Here is a 19,276-nt window from a genome sequence, read left to right as displayed (position 1 = left end):
TAAAACTTGCTCCAATTACACCTCTGGCTCCTCTGTTTTTAGTATTTACCCTGGGCTCCAATACCGCTAGTTGCTGCTCAGAAGTGCCGTCTGCACAGTCAACGCTTGCTCCAGTGTTATTGGGGTTCAGTAACGTCAGCTGATCCCCAGCTGTGTGTCCGGCAAATTCTCCTGCTTTGTCCACATCCACTGTACTACTGATTTAAAACCTCCTCCAAATACACCTCTGGCTCCTCTGTTTTTAGTATTTACCCTGGGCTCCAATACCGCTAGTTGCTGCTCAGAAGTGGCGTCTGCACAGTCAACGCTTGCTCCAGTGTTATTGGGGTTCAGTAACGTCAGCTGTTCCCCTGCTGTGTGTCCGGCAAAATTCTCCTGCTTTGTCCACATCCACTGTACTACTGATTTAAAACTTGCTCCAATTACACCTCTGGCTCCTCTGTTTTTATTATTTACCCTGGGCTCCAATACCGCTAGTTGCTGCTCTGAAATGCCGTCTGCACAGTCAACGCTTGCTCCAGTGTTATTGGGGTTCAATAACATCAGCTGTTCCCCTGCTGTGTGTCCGGCAAATTCTCCTGCTTTGTCCACATCCACTGTACTACTGATTTAAAACTTTCTCCAATTACACCTCTGGCTCCACTCTGTTTTTAGTATTTACCCTGGGTTCCAGCACCGCCAGCTGGTTCTCGGTAGTTCCATTTGCTCTTGTACCTTCTACTACCCATCCGGGTTCCAGTACCGTCAGCTGGTTCTCGGCAGTGCCTTTGGATTAGGTGCCTCCTTCTCGGTATCCAAGTTCCACCAACGTCTGCTGATCCTTGGTAGTGCTTTCTGGCACAGGTACCTCCTGCTTAGTAACCGAGTTCCAGTACCGTCAGCTGGTCTTCGGCAGTTCCATTGGCTCTTGTACCTTCTGCTACCCATCCGGGTTCCAGTACCGTCAGCTGGTCCTCGGTAGTTCCATTTGCTCTTGTACCTTCTACTACCCATCCGGGTTCCAGTACCGTCAGCTGGTTCTCGGCAGTGACTTTGGCACGGGTACTCCCTCCTGCCCAGCCTGGTTCCAGCACGCCAGCTGTTTCCGGGTAGTGTCAACGTCACTTTGCCTCCAATGCGTTGTCCTGTCGTGTTGCGGTCGGGTTAGCCTCCTTCTCGGTATCCAAGTTCCACCAACGTCTGCTGGTCCTTGGTAGTGCTTTCTGGCACAGGTACCTCCTGCTTAGTAACCGAGTTCCAGTACCGTCAGCTGGTCTTCGGCAGTTCCATTGGCTCTTGTACCTTCTACTACCCAACCGGGTTCCAGTACCGTCAGCTGGTTCTCGGCAGTGTCTTTGGCATGGGTACCCCTGCTGCCCAGCCTGGTTCCAGCACGCCAGCTGTTTCCGGGTAGTGTCAACGTCACTTTGCCTCCAATGCGTTGTCCTGTCGTGTTGCGGTCGGGTTAGCCAACTCTATGGTGCCTGCAGTTTAGGTGACTCCTATGTGGGCTGCGGGATCTGGCAATGAAGGCTGGTTCCATAGTGCCAATAGGACAAGCACCCCCTGTAGGACTGTGGGTTTTGGTAACTGCGGCCGGCTCGCGGCCTTGAACTTTTTTTTTATATGGGTACCTTCTGCTACCCATCTGGGTTCCAGTACCGTCAGCTGGTTCTTGGCAGTGCCTTTGGATTAGGTGCCTCCTTCTCGGTATCCAAGTTCCACCAACGTCTGCTGGTCCTTGGTAGTGCTTTCTGGCACAGGTACCTCCTGCTTAGTAACCGAGTTCCAGTACCGTCAGCTGGTCTTCGGCAGTTCCATTGGCTCTTGTACCTTCTGCTACCCATCCGGGTTCCAGTACCGTCAGCTGGTCCTCGGTAGTTCCTCAGCTTTCTTGTATCTTCTGCTACATTTCCAAGTTCAAGCTTTTTGAAATGGTTCTTGGTAATCACTCTGGATCTCCCTGACGAGGACCCTGAAGACCAACCCGAAGAAGACGAGGACCCGAAGACGACGACCCTGAAGACGAGGACCCTGAAGACCACCCCGAAGAAGACGAGGACCCTGAAGACCACACCGAAGAAGACGAGGACCCTGAAGACCACCCCGAAGAAGACAAGGACCCCGAAGACGAGGACCCAGAAGACCAACCCGAAGAAGATGAGGACCCCGAAGACGAGGACCCCCGAAGACGACGACCCTGAAGACCACCCCGAAGAAGACCAAGAAGATGACCCTGAAGAAGTTGACCAAGAGGATAAAGAAGAGAAGACAAGCACCAAGATACAGAAGAACAAGAGACAGAAAACCAAGAAGCAGAAATACAAGAAGCTGCAGAACAAAAAGCGGAAGAACATTAAGCATAAGACTAAAAATCAGAGCAAAAGATAATATCTAAATTATAAGCAGAAGATGACTAAGCAGTGTATGGGGGTGAGTCCGTTCCTCCTCGTGGTGCCCCTGGAAAAGACCTGCTGCTGCAGGCCAAGCTGAACGCGGACAAAATCCTGTTGTAAATCTTTTGTGACGGGCAGAACGAAAGGTGTAATGTCCAACCTTTTATAGATAACAACTACAGGAATGCCTGCCACAAATAAGAATATGATGAAGAAGAAGAATATGAAGAAGATGAAGAAGTAGAATATGAAGAATGTAAAAAAAAAGAATAATACGAAGAAGATGAAGATGAAGAAGGTGAAGAAGAAGTGGATGAAAAAGATGCTGAGGATGATGAAGGAGAAAGTGTGGGAGAAGTAAAAAAGAAGGTGAAGAGCATGGAAGTAGTGAAACATAAATATCTGACAAAATATAAAAATACTTAACATAGTCAATATTTCCGTAACTCAGAACGTCTTAAAAAAAAAATATTAATTCCTGCTATTCCATTTGATTGGGCTAAACCTCTATGCCTTTATTGTCTCCCCCACCTCCCCCAATACATTCTACATTATTCTTAGTTGTTTTCCTTCATGTAGAATTAAGCTACAAGGAAAGAAAGGGTTTATTTTCATTCCGATATTTCTGTCCCATTGACTTGCATTGGTTTCCGGTATCGGAATCGGTGATATCCGATACTTTTTCGCTATCGGTCCGATCCAATCCGATCCGATATTTCCCGATATCGGAAGGTATCGCTCAACACTAATTGTGACGCTTCTCAAGTTGGACTGGGAGCTGCCCAGTATCGTCATTAAGATGGAAAATTGAGAGTCATCGATTACTGTTCTAGAACATTGACAGACGCCGAGAAGAATTACCATCTACATTCCGGAAAATTGGAGTTCCTGGCACTGAAATGGGCTATCTGTGAACGATTTAGAGATTATCTCTACTACAGCAAATAGTTTGAGGTATACACTGACAACAACCCTTTGACCTATATCCTTACTACAGCCAAACTGAATGCAACGGGTCAGAGATGGGTCGCTGAACTAGCTGACTTCCATTTCAGCATCAAGTACAGGCCAGGAAAATGCAATGCGGATGATGACGGATTGTCAAGAATGCCACTGGAGCCTGAGGAGTTCATGCAAGAATGCTCGGAGGAAGTCAGTCTGGAAGCAATGGAGAGCACTACCCAAGCAGTTCAAGCTTATCACAAGGAAGACACACCATTGTGGTGTCCTTTGACAGTGGAAACCACCATAAAAGCGAGAGAACAAGATCACCCCCGGTCTATTCAACATCTACCAAAGCGGAAAATCCGTAGAGCACAACGGGAAGATCAGAAAATTGGTAGAATACTACTTTATGTGGACTGTAATGAATGCCGGCCGGTGGGTGCAGCTCTCTGGCGCCCCCTTACCTCTCAGGTGAGTCAAAGTACTGCACCTAGAGTAAGTGGTGCCAGGAAGCTGCTACCTGTGGGGGAAAACACGGTGGTGTGTTGTCCCTTACACGTCACCAATCCGTGACGCCACGATACAGGCACAACTCTCTGGCGCCCCCTTGCCTCTCAGGTCAGTCAAGGTACTGCACCTAGAGGGAGTGGTCACCGGAGAGGCCGTCCTGTAGCCCTCTGGGTAATTGAGGCCCTCTGCAGTGAGGGCGGTATATATATTCCCCTGACTGCGCCAGTAATATATATCCACACCTCCGACAGTCACTGCCAGCCTTCCTCAAATCCCCCAGATGGTATGCTGCCACCAGTTCTCGTTTGATACAAGCCCGGTCCGTTAATAGACTTGTATCGGGTCAGGAACCAACCCAGTAGCGTTTCAGCCAAGCGTTTCCGGACCAATGGATTCGTATATGCAGAGTAAAGGGTACAGCCCACGATTAATTTATGATTTAATCGATTATAAGAATACACTAGATTACAAGGCTATACAATTAACTATATAACGGTATTTTGGCCAGAATAAGAAATATAACAATTAGAAATACAAAACACAGGAATAACAACGATAAATCAGTTACCGTTCTTGTGGTGCAAGGGAGGATTTGCGATCCCACAGGTTTATGCTTAGTTGCAGTCGTTCCGGCCTCAGTAGCACATGGCAAAGGTGCTCCTCCCACTCAGAGACCTGGACCCGACGTTAGGAGTTGTTCACATCATCTTCTGGGTTAAACTGAGGGGGTTTCTGGCTGTCAGCTATATTAAAGTCCTGTCACGCCCACTCTTGGTGATGTCAGTTTACTAAGCCCCGCCCCCCTACTAATGCTCATTTTAGCTTCATTTTAGAAAAGTACCCATAACTTTCCCTGGGGTGATCTCATCGTATCACCAGAGGTCTCGTGATCCTCCTCTTGTGGAGAAGCCATTGACTCTAAACATGCCTCCCCTGGGACCTTGTATATGGTTCTTCTAACTATCCAGCTTTCCAGGCCACTCATGGATTTATAAGTCCCATGATGGTGTCCGCGGGCACCTTCCTCACATGATACATTTTATTTGGGTTCCCTAACTTGTATCGTGTGGTTAGGAATTAATAGTGTATTTTGTAGCTTTTGGTGGCCATTTTCCACAAAGAAAGCACATGGTTTTCAGGCTTGCACAAATGGTATGCTTCTGGTTTCAAGTGACATCCAGGTGCTAATTACCCCCCCTGGGGCCTAGCTGACTCTGTCCTGCTTGGACACAGCAAAAACTGGCCCATCTATTTACCATATCAAAGCAGTTTCTGGAGACTGATCTCCAGAGGTGGGGGCGAATTGCTCTGTTTGCCAGGGGCTGCAGAATGTGACATGTTAGAAGCTGTGTGACAATAGGGAATATCTCCAGGTATGACGTATCAGACCTAAGATGGCGGCTAACTTTCATGACATGGACCAAAATCGGTTTCCAAGTAAATGAGAGAGAGATAATGAGTCACCAGCAGTATCTGTTTTAATTAAAGAATGGACGAAGCTCTACCTCAGTGAAGACGGTACATTGTATAGTAAAGGAGGACAAAACTGGCAGTTGGTACTACCCAGAGTATTCCGTAGGTTGGTCTTCAAAGAACTCCATGAAAACATGGGACACCTGGGAGTGGAAAGGACAACTATCTTGATCCGTGAACGTTTCTTCTGGCTGTACATGCAAAGAGATATTGAGAGGTATGTGACCAGGGAGCGTGGGTGTCTGAAAGATAAACGTCCCAACACATCAACCTGGGCACCTATGGGCAATATCCAAACTACGTATCCGTTTGAGATGGTCTTAATAGACTTTCTACATCTCGAGACGTGCAAGGGTGGTTACGAATACATCTTGGTGGTGATGGACCATTTCACTCGATTTGCTCAAGCATATGCCACCACCAATAAATCAGGTCGAACAGCGGCAGAGAAGATCTTCAATGAATTTGCTTTGAGGTTTGGGTTCCCTATGAGGTTACACCATGACCAAGGAAGAGAATTTGAGAACCAGCTCTTTGCCAAGCTAGGAAAGTACTGTAGAATTCAGAGATCCCACACAACGCCCTATCACCCAGAGGGTAATGGAAAAGTGGAACATTTTAACCTGACATTGTCGATGTTGCGCACTATAACAGCTAATGAGAAGAAAGACTGGAAGAGCTCTCTGTCAAAAGTGGTACATGCCTATAACTGTACAAAGAGTGATGCAATGGGTTACTCACCCTTTTTCCTATTGTATGGACGATCGCCAAGACTGTCAATCAACATCATGTTCGATACTCCAGTATCAGAGACTTACAGAACGTATGCTGAGTACGTACTGAAATGGAAGGAACGGATGGCAGAGGTACACAACATAGTGTCCAAAGTGGTTACGCAAGGACAGAGCAAGAGTAAGGAGTACTATGATCGAAAATGTTATGGAGCAGAATTGGCACCGGGAAGCTTGGTGCTAGTCAAGAACGTACGTGAGAAAGGCAGTCCAGGAAAACTTCGCTCGTACTGGGAAGACAAGGTGTATGTGGTCATAAGGGGGAAAGCTAATGACAGCCCAGTGTATGAAATCCGATTGTAAATGGGAGACAAGAAAACCAGAATAGTTCATCGGAATTTACTACTACCCTGTGATTATCTCCCTCCACAACAAGACTTCCCAGAAGTAAACAGGCATTGTCCGAGATCGACTAAGGGACCACCACAGACTGAAGCTCTGGAGGTGGATAGTGACCTTGAAAGTTCCGATGGAGAAGAACACACCGTTGTATTTCTTGGACCAGCAAAGAAAGGGATGTACCATCCTCAGGAGAGTGAACTAAGTCCTAAGGCTGCAGAGTTCGTACCAAGGAGTACAGATGAAGTCCAATTCAGATTTGATGATTGAACAGTGGCCCCTGAAGAGACCGATCGACACTCAGGAGGAGCGGAATTACCAGACCGTGCAGAAACAGGTGACTCAGGAGAAGTACATGAACTTACAGAGGCAGCTCCAAGAGCATTTGAGGAAGCACAGGAAATGAGTGCGGCGGAAGAAACTCCTGTGACTGAAGAACCAGTGGTATCTGAGGAACAACCCACCAGGAGGATGTCGACTTGAGAAGTGAGGAGGCCCGTGATGCTGACATATGAGACACTTGGTGAACCGAGTCAAGTGCCAAGGGCTATCGACTGGAAACCGGTATCTCTGCCTGCGGACCAGGTAAGCCCACTTGAGTGGTATTCACCACCGAGAGGCAGTATGGAAGATGTTGCTTACTGGAAAGAATTGCTTTCATGCTTGGATTTTTTCTTAAAAGACTTTGTAGAAACAAAGAACTGTTAAAGCATAGATAGAGAGAGCTGGTTGAAGACGTACGAAAAGCTCCAGCTGAAGAGCTGTTGATTGTTTTAATTGTGTTGTTTATTTCTTATAGGCGTCCTACAAGAAAAAGGTCGTAAGAATAGGTTGTTATCAATGTTTATGAGCGTCATACCAATTTGTCAATGCCAATTTGTATATAAAGCTATCCAGCTTTGACCACTGTCAGATTGACCAATTAAGATGAATGTCGAGGACGAAGAGTGTGACATGCAGAAGTAGTGCTGTTGCAGAGTGTGACATGCAGAAGTAGTGCTGTTGCTTTAAAAGCATTCAGCAACTATTAGCAGTGACACAAGCACATGAGACAGGAAGTGTTGTTCTCCAGAAGCATCCAGTAACTAGAGGGGTTAACACAGTCACAGGAGAAGGGGAGTGTTTTAGCAGAGCCCCAGGGGGATTGTGGGGAAGTTGTTTACTGTCTGGCTGGAGCTGAAGAGAAAGGTGGTGTGTGTGTGTGTTCTGCATCTGACAGAAGCGCCCCTGCAAGTGAAAAGGATTCAAGTCAGGAGTGAAGCTAAGCACAGGTCAGGTAGATTTCCTGAGCTAGCAGTGCAGAGTATTGTCAAGCAGAAAGATAATGACTGGAAGAAATGGTGTTACAGGGATCATCTCCCTCAGCAACCCCCCCCCCCATCTCAATGTGCTGTAAAGAATGCTGTGTTCATTAATGTGTCTTTGCATTAGAACTGTGCTGTCCTGTACTACTGGGAAGACTGTGAACTGCTGTGCTGCTAAGGAAACTGTACTGTTTGTCACTTGAGCTTGTTGCTCATAAGACCTAACTTGCACTGTCTGTGCGGCTTCTTATTAAATGCTACTGTTCTATCGTTTATGAGGACTCTTGTCAAGTGTGTCTGGTCAGCAAGTGAAGCAACCTACATGTCTGTGCCTGAGGGTCAATACCCCTGTGTGCCTGAGAGAAGCTGCAGCATATGGTCTATGGTCGTCCTGAGTAACGGTTCCCCCAGGATTCCAAAGAATTCATGTAACCTGTCTCGCCCCTATCTGAACCTAGCGGCGTGCGTGTAAAATAACTAATACATAAACATACTTCTAACATCACTGCACTAAACACATAGACAATAACTCACCAACTATGCTTAGGACAGGCTGTTTTGCAAGGAGCATAAGACAGAAAACGAGTGGTGTGGTTTCTCTCTTGGAGAATGCAGGAAATGGCTGCTGGTATTTTTCCACAGTGTCATAACAAGACCAGAATGCACCAGGAAAAACAATCCCACAATACATTGCAAACTGAAAATAAAATGTATACATAAAAATCGTCAGCAGATGGTGCTGTTACTAAACAATACAGAGTTCAATACATAAGAACTTGTAATAAACATGACTTAAGTTTCCTGACAGCAGATTGACTGTCAGGACAGGACACCTCTAGTCTTCGTTTCAGGTGCACTAAAGCTTCGTTGTCACATTGATTTGGGCATGGAACCAGTAGTGCAGCCATTTCTCCAGAGTGCCCCAGTAGCCGTCCCAACACAACAATTGTTGCTGGTGTTACTGTAAGCAGCCTGCGTGGCCTAAACCTGCCCCCGTGGCTGCAGCGTCTCCGAACCTGTCTCCTATCAGGGACGTCATTGGTTGGTGATTACACAGGAGCTGCCAGCAGAGGATCCTGATGATTTGACCAAGTGCATTCAGTGTGACATTAATAACCTCAGTGATAGAAGCCGAGGCTTAAAGTGCCGAGATTCCTGCACGGGGCTAAGACTCAAGATTCAAGAAATTTACTTTGCATATCATTAACATGTCTATTAATCTTTTGATTTCCATAATTACCCAACTTTTCCTTCTTGGAGTTGAAATTTAGCTATTTCAGTGTTGAACAGTGCAAACAGTGCATATATATATACACATGTATGTATATATTACTGTATATGTATATACAACCCCTGGCAAAAATTATGGAATCACCGGGCTCAGAGGATGTTCATTCAGTTGTTTAATGTTGTTGGAAAAAAGCAGATCACAGACATGGCACAAAACTAACGTAATTTCAAATGGCAACTTTATGGCTTTAAGAAACACTAAAAGAAATCAAGGAAAAAAATGTGGTACTCAGTAAGGGTAATTTTTTTCAGACTAAGCAGAGGGAAAAAAATTATGGAATCACTCAATTCTGAGGAAAAAATTATGGAATCACCCTGTAAATTTTCATTTCCAAAACTAACACCTGCATCAAATTAGATCTGCTTGTTAGTCTGCATCTAAAAAGGAGTGATCACACCTTGGAGAGCTGTTGCACCAAGTGGACTGACATGAATCATGGCTCCAACACGAGAGATGACAATTGAAACAAAGGAGAGGATTATCAAACTCTTAAAAGAAGGTAAATCATCACGCAATGTTGCAAAAGATGTTGGTTGTTCACAGTCAGCTGTGTCTAAAATATGGACCAAATACAAACAACATGGGAAGGTTGTTAAAGGCAAACATACTGGTAGACCAAGGAAGACATCAAAGCGTCAAGACCGGAAACTTAAAGCAATATGTCTCCAAAACAGGAAACGCACAACAAAACAAATGAGGAACAAATGGGAGGAAACTGGAGTCAATGTCTGTGACCGAACTGTAAGAAACCGCCTAAAGGAAATGGGATTTACATACAGAAAAGCTAAACATAAGCCATCATTAACACCTAAACATCAAAAAACAAGGTTACAATGGGCTAAGGAAAAGCAATCGTGGACTGTGGATGACTGGATGAAAGTCATATTCAGTGATGAATCGTGAATCTGCATTGGGCAAGGTGATGATGCTAGAACTTTTGTTTGGTGCCGTTCCAATGAGATGTATAAAGATGACGGCATGAAGAGAACATGCAAATTTCCACAGCCATTGATGATATGGGGCTGCATGTCAGGTAAAGGCACTGGGGAGATGGCTGTCATTACATCTTCAATAAATGCCCAAGGTTACATTGATATTTTGGACAGTTTTCTTATCCCATCAATTGAAAGGATGTTTTTCATGATTCCATAATTTTTTCCTCAGAATTGAATGATTCCATAATTTTTCCCTCTGCATTGGTCTGAAAAAAAATTACCCTTACTGAGTACCACATTTTTAATCTTGATTTCTTTTAGTGTTTCTTAAAGCCATAAAGTTGCCATTTTCAACAACATTAAACAACTGAATGAACATCCTCCGAGCCCGTTGATTCCATAATTTTTGCCAGGGGTTGTATATGACTGCAGCAGTGACGTGGCTTGAACACCACTTCATCAGATGTTTCTCAGACACGCTGTTCCGCTCACCTCACTCCTGCAGCCAATCACAGCCTGATGACAAGAGTAGACATCTGAATCACGATTTTATGTTCAATTTGTTTTTTTGCAGAAAGTGAAAACTGAACCTACGACAACAGAAGAGAAGGAAACATGTGTGTCCTACAAATGGGAAAACAATGCCAAGGAGCGCGACGCTACAGGTTTTAACACACCTATTATTGACTTTGTAAAAAAAACTCTTAAAACAAAATGTTCGAAAACCAAAAAGTCGGGTTACCTCTTTATCTATGCTCAGAAACTTAACGCAATTGTCAACCCTTGGGTACCTTGTGGAGCCTTGGAGAAAGAAGAGCTACTGGAGTTAAAGATCAAGAAAATAAAAGGTGCTGATGAGATTATAGGCTCGGAGACTTCTAAATACCCCACATTTCATAATGGTACATTTTTTAAAGTGAAACATCAAGGGAAGACATATGGGGGGCAAACAAAGAGAATTATCCATGATAAACTGTACTACTGTGACCACAATCCCATGGCTGTTTTTGGCTTCCGGGATCAGACAATCCATCAGGCTCTTCAAAATGATAAAAGGTTTACAATAAATGGTCAGTTCAGCCTTGAAGATTCACATTGCACCAGACATAGCAGTGATGTATTATTGTCTGACCTTACAACTGACATATTCACCATTGTCATGCCCAGACGTGATACATCTAGTGAGCCTAATAAGACATTGCCTAACAAAACCTTGGCAAAGAAAGATGTACAAAATAAGGAGGAGGGCAGCACATCAACCTTACCTGGCACGTCAGACCCTCGGTCTGAGCCCTGTGTGGACCCCACTGATCAACCTGTCTCTTCACGTCTCAGCTTCAAATTTTCAAATGATTTTCAAAAACTTGCTTCAACCATTGGGAAGCCGGCGCTGCAGTCTCAAATTGTAAATGACTACAGGAAAGATGTTCTGTACAAGGATCCAATGTCGGCGACAACCTTCCGACTGCTTCATCAGCATTTAGACAGTGTTGCATTACTCACATATGACACTGATGGTAGGAGAGAATCAGGCACCCTATTCCTCCTTACTGAGACCCTGGGTCTCACCTGTTACCATGTGGTGAAATTACTCATTAAGTCGCAAACTGCTAAAAATGTTCAAGTTATATTCAATTATGAAAGTGAAGAGAATCGGAATCTATACTATGGCAAATACAAGGAGGTTCTGTGGTCTGATGAGAAGCTTGACTGCGCTATTCTGCGTATTGAAATGTCCCCATCTCCTCCAGGCTTGTTAGGACACTTAGCTCCTCCACCACAGGAGGGCGCTGTCTGTATCATTGGTCACCCCAATGGCAAGCACAAAAAAATCGATCCGAACTGTTCAGTGATCGCCTTTTCTCATCGAGCTGAATCGATTATGGACACATTGTTGTCTGACCGATCCTACGTTCATGTACTGACACAACTCAACTTTACACGTATGTCTGACCAGACCTTGACGACCTACGATTCCTGCTTGTACGGGGGAGCTTCAGGCGCTCCAGTGTTCAATCATCATGGAGAGCTTGTAGCAGTGCACACGGGGGGGTATCTTGCTGAGACTTCTCTAAAAAAGAAGAGTGTGATAGAGTATGGAAGGAGTGCTGTGGACATCATTATCCACGGGGCAGTTAACGTACAAGAAATTTCTGACACTTTCAGAGAACTTGTTGAGAAAAAAGAAAATTTGTTAAAGTATCTGCAACCTGGAGGCCAACCAGTAAAGATGCAGCCGGTCATCAGACAGTTTATAGAGCTGTGGGATGAAAGTGACAAACACATGCAGCAGAATCCTGGAGGCCACCCAGTAAAGATGCATCCGGTCATCAGACAGCTGAAAAAGCTATGGGAAGAGAGGGTCAAGAAAAATGAGCAGAATCCCGGAGGGCACCCAGAAAACATACAGCCGGTCGTCACACAGCCCATGGAGCCGGGAGAAGAAAGTTACAACCAATTGGAGCAGGATCCCGGAGGGCACCCAGAAAACATGCAGCCGGTCGTCACACAACCCATAGAGCCGGGAGAAGAAAGTTACAACCAATTGGTGCAGAATCCTGGACTCAATGTCGGTGATATAGCTGACTCACCAATGGAAATCTCATGAATTAAGCATATACAGGACACATTAAGCCGACCTTCCAATAAGTATAACCTGCTAACTTGGCCTTGTTCTCACTTGCAAAGCTGCTACTTTTTTCCCCGTTGTGTTTTTTTCATGTTGGTGCCTGCACCAAAACACACAATAGCAATCTGCTCCGAATATTGCGTTTTTGCTGCCATTTCTTGATGCATTCCCCCCTCCTTTTTATGCATCTTTTGAAAGATAACTCCGCCTCCAGAGATTATTATACATGAAGGAGGAGTTACCAGTGTGATGTGTGATGGTTACCAATGTGAGACAAGTAACTAATACAGGACAGGAGAACTGAAATTTATCTTCTCGCCAACACATTTTTTGCTTTTCTCTCAACTCTGCTGTATTGCAACAATATCACAGCCCTGTCTGCCTGAGAGGTAGCAGCAGATGTGTCAGGTATAATCACACACAACTCTGCAGTAAGATCAGGAGAGCAGAGAGCGCCATCACACTGGTAATACTGGTATCATCATATGTCACACTGGTAACGCTGGTAACCATTAAACATCACACTGGTAACCATTACACAATCTTTACATTATTTTGCAGTATGTGGTATCAGCAATCCAATGATTGCAGGTTCAAATCCTCAAAAAGGATTAAGAAAATAGAATTAAAAAAGTTTTAAATATATATGTAAAAATTTGGTCTAACAAAATATAAAATTAATTAAAACATATGTTAAATTGCGTAAAGAGAAAAAAAAAAAATGAAATACCAGCATTGCATTTTTTCAAGCACCACACTTCTCTAAAAAAGAATACAAAGCGATCAAAATGACATATGTACCCAAAAATGGTGTCACTAGATATGTCAGCTTTCCAGGTAAAAAAACAAGTCCTAACACAGCTCCATCGGTGGAAACAAAAAAGGAATATGGGTTTTGGAAATTGGCAACAGAATTTTACAAACTTCTTATTTTTTTCACTATGTAAATAATAAAAAAAAAAAGTTCCATACATGTTTGGTATCGCTGTAATCAGGTTGACGTGGAGAATTACGTTCCCTGATCATTGTACCATACAAAGAACATTGTAAAAACAAAACTTAAAGGGAATCTGTCACCACCTTTGACCTATATAAACTATTAATATGGGCATACAGGTCATACACTGCTGAGGACGGTGATCCCTGTATGTCTGATATCAGATGCCTTGTTGTGGGCTACACAGAAATACCGAGATGGCAGTCATAGTTGCCTTCAGCAAGTGTGCGCTTATATGAATTACTATAGGAATTATACACGTGATTTTGTAATAAGTTAGTTGTGAATATAACTGATGTTAATAGTGATGTATGATTGTCCGTATACCCATATGTGTATTTCACACACTGTTTTGTATCACATTTTATATTACACTTATATGTTATAGTGGTTCTGCAATTCTTATATGTGGTGCATTAATATGAGCACCATCTGAAAGCTGAGATCTCAGGGGCCACAAGTGCCCGCTATCATAGCATTACTTCATATACATGGAGTCCTATGTATACAATATGTCCACGGAGACGGCAAAAGGGATGTAAAGGGATTTTCTGATCTCTCCTTAAATCTCTACAGTCACTCATTGTGATTGCAGGCAGCCGAGTCCTGCCAGTGTGCAATATGCACAATTTCCATATTCTGCTCTGTTTGCTGAATGATCGGTCGTCCCGTGACTGATCAAACGTGATTTGCATATTTACGGTCACTTTCTCATAAGATTCTCATCTGCTTCTTTCAATAGAAACTTGAGAAAGGAAAACTTGCAAGTCAGCGTCTGATCGTTCAAGCTGACAAAAGAGTGAAATCCTTAGGCTGCGTGCCCACTATGCGTTTTTGCGGCGGAATTTCCGCAGCAAAAACGCTTAAAAAACGCTTGGTAATCCGCGCCCCATGGTCCCCAATGATAATCTGCTGTGCTGTGCACATGCTGTGGAAATTTCCTCTGCGGATTATCATTGCGGAAAAATCCGCAGCATGTCCATTAATTTTGCGGAAGCGCTGCGTAATCGCCGCCATTGACTTGCATTGAATTGCTTAATATCCGCATGACTACATGTGCACACGCGGATATTAAGCGATTCTATGTGCGGATGGTACCTGGGTGTGGAGGACAGGAGACTCTCATCCACACCCGGGTACCATAGAACCTGTAAAAAAATGAATAAAATAAAAAATAAACATTATACTCACCTTCTGATGTCCTCCTGGTGTTTTCTCCGCTGCGTCCGGTCTCTTGTACGGCTCGCGGTGGTGTGAAAGGACCTTCCATGACGTCATGACCACCATGTATGTGGCCCCCACAGACACCTACACCATGAATGAGGCCCCCCACCACCATGTATGAGACCCCCTCAGCTGCCTACACTATGTATGAGGCTCCCACACTCTCATACACCATGTATGTGGCCCCCACAGACACCTACACCATGTATGAGGCCCCCACCACCATGTATGACGCCCCCACACCCTCATACACCATGTATGTGGCCCCCACAGACACCTACACCATGTATGAGGCCCCCACCACCATGTATGACGCCCCCACACCCTCATACACCATGTATGTGGCCCCCACAGACACCTACACCATGTATGAGGCCCCCACCACCATGTATGAGACCCCCTTGCCTGCCTACACCATGTATGAGGCCCCCACAGCTGCCTACACTATGTGTGACGCCCCCACACCCTCATACACCATGTATGAGGCTCCCACACTCTCATACACCATGTATGTGGCCCCCACAGACACCTACACCATGTATGAGGCCCCCACCACCATGTATGACGCCCCCACACCCTCATACACCATGTATGTGGCCCCCACAGACACCTACACCATGTATGAGGCCCCCACCACCATGTATGAGACCCCCTTGCCTGCCTACACCATGTATGAGGCCCCCACAGCTGCCTACACTATGTGTGACGCCCCCACACCCTCATACACCATGTATGAGGCTCCCACACTCTCATACACCATGTATGTGGCCCCCACAGACACCTACACCATGTATGAGGCCCCCACCACCATGTATGAGGCCCCCCACAGCTGCACATACCATATATGATGGACCCCACAGTTCCCCATGCATGCTGCACTGAGATGCACAGGGTGATGGCCGATGGCTCCCTATTTCATGATTGGATCAGAATGCCTGGCGTAAGGGGGTAGGGAACGGTGGTGCCACTTGGCATCAGTCCTCCCCAGGTCAGTGGCCCAATAGCTTCTGCGTAGTCTGCCGCACGGGCATTACGCCCCTGTTCACAGGGCTTACAAAATCTTTTGAGCAAGTGTCTTTAGGCAGTGTTTTGAAGCTGGCCAGGTTCACTGGCGCACTGTTACCTCTAATCACAGCTAGCCTGAGCGCGGTGCTTATAAGCTGCATATCAGCGGTGGTCGGTTCCCTAGGCAACGAGCTGTTAACAAAAGGAATGTCAATAAACAGTAAATTGCAAAATTGCTCGTTTTTACATGCACTGTCCGAAAATATCCATGTATGAAGATGGGATTAACCCTTTAAACTCCATTTACTAGAATCCCGAAAGCTCCTTTTACATAATTAGCAGAACTTCTTTAAATAAAACCTGTATATGTGATATCCGACTGGACTGGTGTGAATGGCTCTGCTCTACACAACGGAGATGTCTCTTGTTATAATCGGTGACTGTTTATTTTCTGATTGTATTTCTGATATTCTTATGCTACAATAAAAAATTTCATTTGCTTCCTTTACCTTCCCTGAGACATTGTATCTTCTCTTAAAACTCAATTAAAGATTTTTTACAATTTTTATTGAGGGATGGGGTAAAGTTAGGTAAATTTGATACAGATTCGCTTTAGGAAGGAACCTAGGTTTTAACCATTCAATTGTATGTCCTAAATGGTCCAAAACAAGACCATTGCTTAAATAAGAATCAAAGAGCAGACAGTGACATCAAGAATCCGCCCCATACACTGTAACGCTAGTGGGTGTGGAGCCAAAATGCCACGGGCCGGGCTTACCCTGAAGGGGCATGACAAAATGTACCAAGTCTTGAATAGGGCCTCTGATGGTGAGGATAGGCTGGGCTGCCGGTAGACACCAGGTACCACTCCAGGGCAGTCCTCGGGACTGCAGCAGCTGACCAGAGGGGTAAGAGGTGCGGGAACAGGAGGGCGAGATAGAGGTGTAGTCAGATGGCCCAAGGTTGGGGCAGGCAGCACAGGCTCAGAGTACATAGCTGAGGTCAGGAGCGAGAGGTCAGATAGGATGGATATAACAGGAGAATCGATATAAGCAAACACATAAACAGGACACTAGCAGATGACGTAACTGGGAACCAACTTTGGTGGTGGTAGGAGCTGCCTAATATAGACCCTACTGGCACGTCATAGGCCATGGAACCTAATCTCTGCAGGATACAGCAGGGGTAAAGACCGGCCATGCCCAATTAAAGGCAAATGGAAACCACCTGCAGCAGCTGCAGTGCTGAGGAGTGCGGCAAAAGGTAAACTCAGTGAGATGGCCTGACACGAGGAGAAGCTGTGCAGTGACCATGGTGAGTAGGGTGGCACTGAAGAGGCATGCGAGTTACCGCCGTGACAGTACCTCCTTCCCCCTCTTGTTTAGGCCGGCCCGATGGAGAAAATGCTCAAGAATAGTAGGCGCGTAGATGATGACCTCTCATCAGGACCAAAACCCTTCCAATCGACTAGAAAAAAGGTCCTCCCTGTTACGGGGGCTATTCCTTATATTAATTATTAATATCAGGCTTGACTATCACTATCACGCCTTAATGTTCTCTGGTTCCTTTGCAATATATTATATGAACGGTGAATAACTGAGACGAAAACCTGGTATTAATAAAGGATATTTATTACACAAGTCAAAAGTTATTTTACTACTAAATTACCACACTAACACGGTATACAATAATAGCATACAATACTAATAAACCCACAATTATCTAATTATATTTCCCACCCACATTACCTAAAAACACTCACAATAATTACAGCCCACCTGCCTATCACTCGCTATCCCTACAGAGATTAAGAGGTTAATAGCAGAGATACTTAGCTGAGGCTGCCAGGTACAGTGAGGCTGAAGATCCTGCTTGAGGGAGAAGAGGCACTTGAGTAGAGGAGACAAGAGCAGGACCCTGAGTGAGGTAGAGTGGGTAAAAGAGAAGGGGCAGAAGGCAGGACATTTGAGTACACTCGGAGTTGAAGGTGTGGGGAGCGAGGGTGAGGGCACTGACTATGGCTGAACAGAAGGGGGCAGAGGGACAGTGTAGGAGAGAGAAGGGACTGAGCAGACTGCGGGCTGAGATGAGAAAAAAACAAAGACAAGCAAAATACCCAAATAACTGGAAGTAAATGGATAAATTGCACAGTGCAAAAATAATAATAAATAATAAAGGGTATTTAATTAACATAATTTTGATCAAAATAATGTAAAAGCCATCCCACCACGTCACGGTAACCCTTATGGGACAGTCGTAACTCTAACATTAAAACCTTACCATTTGTCAAGTGACATACATATTGGTAAGGGCAGAGAGACTGAAACCCTAGTAGAAACATAGACCTGAGAGGCAGAATGAACCTTTCAGCTCAGACAAAGGGCGGCCACACCCTTATATGTACTAGAGCACACTAAACTACAAAGAAAAAACCTGGCAGTCTGAACTGAAACGTCAATTGATGTGCATGCAAAATGTAAATGCATGTTCACATGAGGCCACTAAACAGAGAAAAACCAAAGACAAGCAAAATACCCAAATAACTGGAAGTAAATGGATAAATCGCACGGTGCAAAAATAATAATAAATAATAAAGGGCATTTAGTTAACATAATTTTGATCAAAATAATGTAAAAGCCATCCCCCACGTCACGGTAACCCTTATGGCACAGTCTTAACTCTAATATTAAAACCTTACCATTTATCAAGTGACATACATATGGATAAGGGCAGAGAGACTGAACCCCTAGTAGAAACATAGACCTGAGAGGCAGAATGAACCTTTCATCTCAGGCAAAGGGCAGCCACATCCTTATATGTACTAAAGCACACTAAAACTACAAAGAAAAAACCTGGGAGTCTGAACTGAAACGTAAATTGATATGCATGCAAAATGTAAATGCATGTTCACATAAGGCCACTAGACAGAGAAAAACCAAAGACAAGCAAAATACCCAAATAACTGGAAGTAAATGGATAAATCGCACAGTGCAAAAATAATAATAAATAATAATGGGTATTTAGTTAACATAATTTTGATCAAAATAATGTAAAAGCCATCCAACCACGTCATGGTAACCCTTATGGGACAGTCCTAACTCTAATATTAAAATCTTACCATTTGTCAAGTGACATACATATGAATATATGGATAAGGGCAGAGAGACTGAATCCCAAGTAGAAACATAGACCTGAGAGGCAGCATGAACCTTTCAGCTCAGACAAAGGGTGGCCACACCCTTATATGTATTAAAGCACACTAAACTACAAAGAAAAAAACTGGGAGTCTGAACTGAAACGTAAATTGATATGCATGTTCACATAAGGCCACTAGACAGAGAAAAACCAAAGACAAGCAAAATACCCAAATAACTGGAAGTAAATGGATAAATCGCACAGTGCAAAAATAATAATAAATAGTAAAGGGTATTTAGTTAACAAAATTTTGATCAAAATAA

The 19,276-nt window shown here is 44.4% G+C and overlaps 1 protein-coding gene and 1 long non-coding RNA gene across 3 annotated transcripts in view; one reads left to right on the top strand and one right to left on the bottom strand.

The window, feature by feature from the left end:
* The window catches only part of LOC141164865 (uncharacterized), a 56,545-nt gene extending 48,156 nt beyond the window's left edge, over nt 1-8,389 (bottom strand). Inside the window, exons 1-2 of one of the 2 annotated variants that reach the window (XR_012250953.1) lie at nt 8,272-8,383; nt 4,399-4,550 (exon numbers count right to left, since the gene is read on the bottom strand). This is a non-coding gene — a long non-coding RNA (uncharacterized lncRNA). Of the gene's footprint in view, nt 1-4,398; nt 4,551-8,271 lie in introns of both variants that reach the window. The other variant, XR_012250952.1, reaches the window with a different exon arrangement.
* The window catches only part of LOC141164096 (uncharacterized), a 67,001-nt gene extending 50,675 nt beyond the window's left edge, over nt 1-16,326 (top strand). The window contains exon 4 of the mRNA XM_073649250.1: nt 10,538-16,326. Within this exon, the coding sequence (XP_073505351.1) occupies nt 10,538-12,571 (2,034 nt within the window). The 3' untranslated portion in view covers nt 12,572-16,326. The remainder of the gene's footprint in view (nt 1-10,537) is intronic.
* The last annotated feature ends 2,950 nt before the right edge of the window (nt 16,327-19,276 follow it).

Source organism: Phyllobates terribilis, unplaced genomic scaffold (genome assembly GCF_046119375.1).
Source record: "Phyllobates terribilis strain yellow unplaced genomic scaffold, ASM4611937v1 Scaffold_10__3_contigs__length_209671492, whole genome shotgun sequence".
In the NCBI taxonomy this organism is placed as follows: domain Eukaryota; kingdom Metazoa; phylum Chordata; class Amphibia; order Anura; family Dendrobatidae; genus Phyllobates; species Phyllobates terribilis.
This window is presented reverse-complemented; position numbering and strand designations above follow the sequence as displayed.